The 8,704-nt window shown below is 38.1% G+C and overlaps 1 protein-coding gene across 1 annotated transcript in view; it reads right to left on the reverse strand.

Moving 5' to 3' along the window:
* The window catches only part of adgrd2 (adhesion G protein-coupled receptor D2), a 76,398-nt gene that overhangs the window by 33,851 nt on the left and 33,843 nt on the right, over positions 1–8,704 (reverse strand). Inside the window, exons 17-18 of the mRNA XM_015379900.1 lie at positions 5,599–5,732; positions 5,057–5,172 (exon numbers count right to left, since the gene is read on the reverse strand). Of these exons, the coding sequence (XP_015235386.1) occupies positions 5,057–5,172; positions 5,599–5,732 (250 nt within the window). The remainder of the gene's footprint in view (positions 1–5,056; positions 5,173–5,598; positions 5,733–8,704) is intronic.

Raw genomic sequence — 8,704 nt, forward strand, 5'->3', positions numbered from 1 at the left:
TTTTTTACATGCCTATATGTATGAGGTAAAAATGTAGCTAACCTTGCATGCTTTAATCAGTTTATTTCTTGTGTTTGGAGTTCTTTGTTTTCCCCACATGAGTAATCTTTGCTCAAAATATGGATGTATTTATTTTATATGTTATATATAGATTTTTCCTCCTAACGTATTCATTCTCCTGCTCCTTTGCAACCATCCCTTCGGTGATCTTGGTGCTTATAAAGCCAATAACCATTTTATGGGGCAAGTAGAAAACATTGCCTTTGTTCAAACTACCATTGTTGTCACACTCCTGCACCTGGATAGAGAGATTGAGTTTTTCAGCTGCACTGTGTCAGCAAGGACAAAGCCGACTCACTCTTCTCTTTATTTCTGAAAGTAGTTTTCCCTCCAGCCTCCTGAATTGATGTTAGCTAGCACATACATCAGCTTGTTTGTGAGGGAATGAAGAGAAACAGCTAGAGAGGGAATGGAATGGCATTGTGGCATTTTTATTAGCTGCAGAAAAACATGCAATGAAAATAGTTAAAGGTGGAAGAGCCATTTTAAGGTGGGCTTTGGGAGATTTTAATTAAAGTGGAAATATCACATATATGAGACTTCAGAACCTGTCTCGAAAAAAGAAAGGATTACTGAACACTGTACCCTATATTTTACCCAATGACTGTTTGAGATAGGAAACAACCCATCTCATGACCTTTAATGGACAAGCAGGTATACATTTTGAATGGATAGATAGTAAGATAAAAAGAATATTTCTTGGTCATACTGCAAATTCCAGCTTGGGCATCTATGTATGTAAAAAGAATTTGCAATATAGTGCACAGGCTTTCAAAAGATTACATGCTCTTTGTTGCTGATAAGAGTCCAAGAGCAGTTGGACTGAGTGCCACCTGGGCTATTCCATTTGTAAACTTGTTGGCCGGGTTGTGTTGATTCAAGTTCTGTTTATCCTTCCTTCTGAAATGTCCTTGCTATTGTTATTAAAGTTTGAATTTCTGAAAGAACATAAGTTATGACAAGATTTGGCTACCGGGTCTAAACCCTCTCAGAGCTAAATAAGAGTTTCTACAAAGGGGGCATCCTGCTCATATAAATGCCATTTCCTCAAAACTCTGGCTCTATACTAAGATAATTAAGACCCAAGTTGATGATCATCAAGAAATGATGAAACCACACATTACACTAGATCAGACAATTTCTTTCTTCCATCCATCCGTTCGTCCGTCTGTCCGTCCGTCCGTCCATCCATCCATCCATCCATTTTCTGTCATGCTTATCCAAAGCTGGGTTGCGAGCGGTGCGGGTGACTATCTCCACCTCTCTACGGGCGAGAGGCGGGGTACACCCTGGACAGGTCGGCAGTCCAAGGACACAATTTCTTTCATTTACTGTATCAATAAATCATATGTTCTTGTATTGTGTTTTTCTTTTTCTAAATTTCTTGATAGTGGAAAAACAAAGGCAATCTGTTTGCTTCATGCTAGTTCCAAAAATTGCAAAAAAAAAAAAAAAAAACAATACCTCAAAGACTAATGGATGATTTAAACCCTAAAACAGCATGTTAACTGAATGAGATACAGTATACAGTACTTCCAAAAGCATTGATTTAAGAAGAAACCAGCAGTCAGAGGCACAAATTAATAGACTGGTTGTGCATTTCTTAACAGAGACACATGATTTGACGTTTACTGATGGGGCTAGTTTAAATGCATTACCTCACAGCAACAGCTGGCTTATTTGCTTTCATGTATATTTCTTTTTGTGTTTAGTCAATTTGCTCAGGCTGTAGATGAATTCCCATCAAGTACATGGGCAAAATCATTGGGATCTTAATGCATGATTGCACTGCCAGAAGACTTTGGTTAGTCAGGTTTAATAATTAAATAAACCTCTCTTTTTATACCAATAATAGTTTAGTTCTGGAATAGTTTGCAGCTACACAAAGCAGAAGTAGGATCCCAAGAAAACTGATAGGGTTTTTCCCTTTTTTTCTCCCATGTGCCTCAAGCTCGCAAAAAGTGTAAACAAATTATTTCAGAATAAGAAGTAAAAAAACTTGAGTTTAGACAGGTGGTCATGGGTCAGTTCTGAGCACTTCTAGACAGTTTACATCATGCCGCTATGCTTTAGGCTTTAAAGTCCTTTCAATGATATGAGGTTTTGTGCAGAGTTTTTCTTCTTCTTAGTCATATATTTAAATTAATCTGTTATAAAGATAAGGGCTTGAAAAATTGCGGCTTGGGTCCCTGGGGCCCATGGCTGGATTCCCTTCGGTGTGGCTGGCTGCCAGTGGAGCCCATGGACTCGTCCCCGCGGCTCCGGGGGCTCCGGCGTTGCAGTGGCTGGGGGACTTCCGCGGGACCATCTCTCCTCCTCCCTTGGTGGGGGGTCGGATTTCCTGGGTTGGCCCCTCCTGGACGCCTTTGCTCTTGGGGTCCCCTTGGGCGTATGGGGCTTCGGGTCCACTAACGCTTGCCTCGGTGCTCTGGGGGGTGCTTCTACAGCTCTTCACAACCACTATTGAGCAATTTTTCTTTGAATAAACTTTACACGCACAAGTGCACTTTCACAAACAACTACAGGTGCTTGGTTCCAGGTACTTAGAGATTCACTTCCATACAGAAAACCCACATTCTTATCTTCAGCTACCACAGTATGCATGTCAGATTATATAATACTACTTATACTTCAGCGATATACAACAAGGTGTTACTTTGTTGTATATCTTGTACTATGTCACTTGGTTGTGCTGTTCTTTTTACATCTTTTTGCAGGTAATTAAGCAGACTGAAGATGTGCTATCGTTATCTCCCTTTTATCTTTTCTTTCTTTATGTTTTTCCTTTCCTGATTTATTTAAATTGCAGAGTCCATATAATCTGTGATCTGTAATACTTCCTGCATGAATTGTAATAAATAATATGCATAAATCAAGCAGAATTCTATGGCTCCACTTGTAAAAGTAAAATCTGTTGGTCTCTTTTTTGCATCAAGACAACTATCGTTATTGCCACATTGCTGAAATATTTTTAATAGTTACTGGTCTATGCCTAGTCATTGCTGTGTCTTACACAAACCTACACCTAACAACACCCTAAAACCTGTGAAGTCAGTTTATAACTTTCAGTGTCTAAGGTTTTATTTAATCAATATTAGGAAAAGTGAAGGGGGATGTCAATACATGTTTCTGCTGAGTCTGTAAAACTCTAATAGAGTAGGCCACATTTTCTTGGCACATATATAAACATTTATGATCTTTAGCAAAACCACTGGCTATTATGCTCTGTGCCATAAACATAGCACCTAACAGTGCTATGATGTGTCATTAAGAAGGGGACACTGTATTAGAAGGTTGGGAACATCTTTCAAAATACTGTTAAAAGTATATTCAGGTGAGAAAACCTTTTCTAAGGAAGTCTTTAAAAACAGAAGAATGTTGAAATATAAAAAGAGCATATATTTCCTTGTAAATTATTTATTATTCCTCTAAATTACAAAAGGTCATCATGGAATCTACATCAAGCTCTTGCAACTGTTGATGTGAAAGCAGCTTAAAAATAGACTTCTTTAAGTAAAGCATACATTTACTTATATACACAAATAGAAATATTATTGCAAAGAGGACAGCTTTTCTCTCTATAAAAAGCATGAAGACCAGATGGAACTACATGCTCATCCAGGAAGAGCTAAATCAAAGCAATCAGATGGGCTTACTTATGTAGAAAAGTTTCAATCAGTCTGCCTGTATGCTTTCATTGAATTTTCTCTTTAAAGTGCTTTGAGATGACTTACTGTGAATTGGTGGTATATAATTAAAGGGAATTCCATTGTATCTTAGGCTGGGATAAAGAAGAAAAACTATTGGAATGTCTGGAATAATGTTATGAGAATGAGTCTAAATGGAACAAAAGACGGAGGACAGGCTTATAATGAACCAACTTAAAGATTCTGAAAAACAAAACTCTCCAAGCAAATGTGAGGCTTGCAGCAGAGAAATGTGAGTTACTCTGCTGAAGCAGGACATGGAAATGTGAGTCTTTTCCAGGAATATGAAAGCAGACACAGAGCTGGACCCATTAAACTGACAATGACATAAAACATACCAACAAATCCACAAGAACTTGCTATAAACAAAGAAATAAGTCCTGGAGTGAATCAGATGCCAAATATTGGTTTCACTGAAAGATGAAAGGTGACTTGAAATTGACTGGACATACTTCAATCATTCCTTAAGATTTCATATCATAAGGCAAAACTTAGATTTGGGCCACATAATGGTAGATGTCTCTAAACGGCCTCTGGGGAATCTTCTTTCAACCAAAAAAAGGCACAACTAGGAATAATTGGGTAGGGTGTCTTAAGTAATCCTCAGATCGCGTATCTGCAGATATTCTTTTTAAAAACTAAGATACTTTTTTTTAAGGTATATAAGTCAGTTTTTTCAGAGATAAATAAATAAGATCAGACAACAAGATCTGAATATCTAAAAAGGATTTTTTTTCAATGAAATGAGAATAGCACATTCATTTTAACTCACATAATCTTGCTATCAATCCTATGAATATAAAAAACACCTGCAAAAACCTGACAAAAGCCATACTGATAGGAGCTGCATTGACTCCTTATCAATGATTTCTTCAGGACAGATGACTATAACTGTTTTATCAAACATGTTGTGGATCTGACCATTTAAGCACTGGCAGAAATGTAAAAACTAGGCAAAAAAAACTCCCCTCCCCAGAAGTTGGACTGGAGCATCTCTGGTAACATTTGTATTAATGGTACAATAAAAACACAGCTATGGCGAAAGGCTTGCAGAAAAGACAAACAACTGTGCTGAGGCCAGGTGTTAAGTTGATAAGCCCTTGTAACTCCCACAGTGAACTCTCAGTCTCACACACTGCCTCTATTGAGTACAGTGCTCCTCAAGGGAGAAGAAAAATACTAAGCCTGTGGGTTTGTGTTTGAGTGTGGAATAGCGTGGGTGGATGGCAGGAAACAATTCATGAAGGATGGCAAAGAAGTAGAGAGTTAGAGATGCTTTTGTATCTCACCAGGTGAGATCGAAGGTCTGCATTTTTGATGCAAAGCTTGGACTGAGCATCTTAGCACGCCGATGAGCGCTGGAAATGGTCACCATGACAACACGGCACAGCACAACTGCATTGACCTGCAGGCAGAACACAACAGGAACAATGACGTGTCACTGCAGAGCCACTTGGCCTTAAGCTGACAGGAGCATTCAACTGTGTGGAAATGCATCCTGCAAACCAAAACACTAAAGCAATCTTCATGAATCAGAAAATACTACTGTAATGCTTTATGTTATTTTGGATGCAAGGGTATATATGTCTTGTAATTCTGTGGGAAAAGTACATGCTTTAACTGTTTCTTATGAACTTCTTTTTAATCTTACTGTTGTCTGCTGGTGAAATAAGATAAGAATTAGACACAAATTCTCATGTTCATTCATATGTTCTTCATAAAAATAATTTTGGAAATATGTGGCTTTGACGTTACATACTGTGTATATTCCATATTTCATATGATTAACGTATTCTTGCAGTTGACTGTTAAACACAATAGATATACATACCGTCAAGACAAATATGACAGGTCCCACAAAGGCCCAGATAGTGTCAGTTTTTACACTTAGCCAGCAGTGGTCATGTGCCTTGTATTTTTCCCCTGATATCACCAATGTTAGTCCAACTATGAGAACAGGTAGTCCTGAAAAACAAGTCATTGACGTAAAATCAACATCAGTTGTGGTGAAGCCACAAAGCCTTTTTGTTTAAAACCTAAATTTGCAACTATTACAGCCACAGTTCAGCTGGGTTCAGCTGCATATTTTGTCTCTTCTGTTCTTTGTTCCTGTTTAGTCTGTGGGGTAAAGACTACAGTAACACCTCAAGACTGTTTGTGCTACTGACTCACATCGTGTTCTCAGCTTAGTATACGACATAATACACACTAATGAATATGAGAACAGCTGCCATAAATAAAAACTGGGTTAAGGCTGTTGTCTTACAAAACATCATGTAATTTGTAACATGCAGATGAGATTTAGAATATAGAGTAACTTAGGCTGCAATTTAAAATTCAATTCCATTCAATTCAGTTTATCTATTTAGTATCAAAGGACATGTCATCTAGAGGCACTTTATAGTGATGCTTCAATCAGATCATGTAGTAAAAGTGATTAAAAGTTTTCTATCAAAGGAAATCCAGTTAATTGCATTGGGTCATTGACTTTGCAGGATAAGTTCCTCCTTGATCAACATGCAGCAACAATACTATTTTGCTTGGACTGTAATGTTGACCTTAAACAGAGCAGATTATGACATTACGCTTTTAAACGACCATAACAAAAACATGGCAAAACAAACAAGAACCTAACTGCGTGGGAAGAGAGAGCAAGGCTCAAAACAAGAATTTAGCCATGCAACCTAGAGGCTGCTCTGAGGAGCCAGAAAATTTATCTTGAGAATGCACAAAGACACAGACAGGTGTGATGGCTGTGTCCCATCAAGGAGGCATCCTGGGCCCCTGTGTTCAGGTAATGGTAATGGTGTCCAGGTGGCTAGAGATTAGACCTACCCAACTGGCACATTTGATTGGTGAACTGGGACATGGTTGAGGGACTCACATTGCTGGTGCAATGGCATGTGGTGATGGTTTGCACCTGACCCGTGGACCAATGCTTGCCGTGGCTTCCCTGTTTGCTTCCACGAGAGAAACTGGAAATATGATAGCATGGATAAGCTAACAGTAGTAAACAAGATGGTGGCTGGCGATCCAGAGAAGGATGAAATTAACTTGAGGGGCCAGACAGAAGTTATCAGCTAAAGCATCTCGATTATCTACTTCCACCTCTTCAACAACTTCACTGCTTAGAAGAACTGGCAGCAGAGAAATCAACATTTGCAGCATTATCATGCATGTTGCTTCTACATAACCCCTAGGGTATTTAGGCCACAGTATAATGTTACTTCTTTCCACCTCACCTCCTTACCACTCTTCACTTAAGATCCAAAAACCAACCGGACACCAGGAAAAAGAGTGGCGGTGTCCTGGCAACAATGTTTATGCAATGTTAATGTCTCAGCAAATGGAGATAGGGCTCACCCTACCGTTGTACCATATACAGCAATGAAGCACACCAAAATATTGCACCAATACATGCAGTGACTACATCAGTCTATTCCCTATAGTGGCTGCAATGCAAAGACTCTGCATCAAGGTGACCATATCAATGCATTTTTTTGCACCATGTTTTTTTTGTTTTCTCCCACGTTTACGTCCGATCACTTTAAGAAATGAAAATGTCATGAGCATTGCACAAAATGAAATTCTGCTTTGTATACACTCTGTGTATAGAAAATAGAAAGTCTATAGAAAGTCTATGTTGTCTAAGTATATTGACCTAAGCGGAGAGTATGTGAGGCACCAGACTCGGGCACCAGAACTCCCAGAAGGTTGCTCCATTTAATCCAACAATTCTTGGAGGTCGTTGGTTAAGGTTCATGGAGACCCATAGAGAACCTCATCAGGAGGTAGACCATGAAGTCTAAATAACCCTGTGAAGCTTTGAAGGCTGGGACCCACAGAGAAGCTCTGCAGCCAGGAACCAACTAACAAATTCATCAGGGACAAACATAAAAAAACTCAGTATATGTGACCTTTTTACAGTTCTCCACTAAGCCAAACCATGAATTTACAGAGGCCTCTATTACACATTTTCAACATTTCAGAAAGTTAAAATAGGATACCTATAAATAGCTCAGTAGTACAATTCCTGTTTTTGCCAATTTTTCTTTTCTTTGAATAATAAGTATGGAAATTGTTCAGTAAATTAGTTGAGCCTTGAGGAAGCTGCTAGTCTGTGGCCTCCGTCTTCACCCTCGGTTGCTCTATGAACTACTGTTTTTATCTACTTAAGAACAAACAAGGCAGCAACATGTCTTATTTTTCCTCTCACTGCTACTGGGTAAAAACATTACCAGGAGATGTGTACAATCCTACTCTTGATGTGAGATTATTACCATGTCCTTCAGAGACACAGTGATACTCAACGTGAAAGGAAATTGTTCTGCATTTTATCTAAAAGTGTTTTTGCTTTATTTCTTTAAAATCTAGATTTTACCAAATTTCAAATATTGTACAAAAGACTGTCACATTCTTTTTATGTTGCTGTCAAATTGACACACAAAAAAGACGAAAGAAAGAAACTCAAGCTCATAGTTTTGCTAGTTGCGCAAACAGATATACATCTGCCTAACTTAATAGCAAAGCAAAATTAGAGCTTTTAAAATTTAGGATTTGTTCATTACATTCAGATTTGTAAAATATGGACATCTAACAAGTCCAGTCTAAATACTCATTCTCCAGCTCCCTCTTTTTTTGTATATTTAGCTTTATTTGGATTCTATTCTATTCTATTCTATTCTATTCTATTCTATTCTATTCTATTCTATTCTATTCTATTCTATTGTTTTACATCAAATTGACTTCTGCGACTTCTAAAGGTAATAGGTGCATTGAAGTCCACATATATTTTATTTGAGTGAAAAGGGCTGGATATAACTGCCCTCCAAAATGTAAATATAATAATAGAACAGTTTAAGCAGTAAAAATACTTTTACAAGGTCAACATAGGTCAAGTTTGCAGTATAAATCAAAAGGCAATGTTATAACCTTAG

This window comes from Cyprinodon variegatus, unplaced genomic scaffold, assembly GCF_000732505.1.
Source record: "Cyprinodon variegatus isolate N-32 unplaced genomic scaffold, C_variegatus-1.0 Scaffold203, whole genome shotgun sequence".
In the NCBI taxonomy this organism is placed as follows: domain Eukaryota; kingdom Metazoa; phylum Chordata; class Actinopteri; order Cyprinodontiformes; family Cyprinodontidae; genus Cyprinodon; species Cyprinodon variegatus.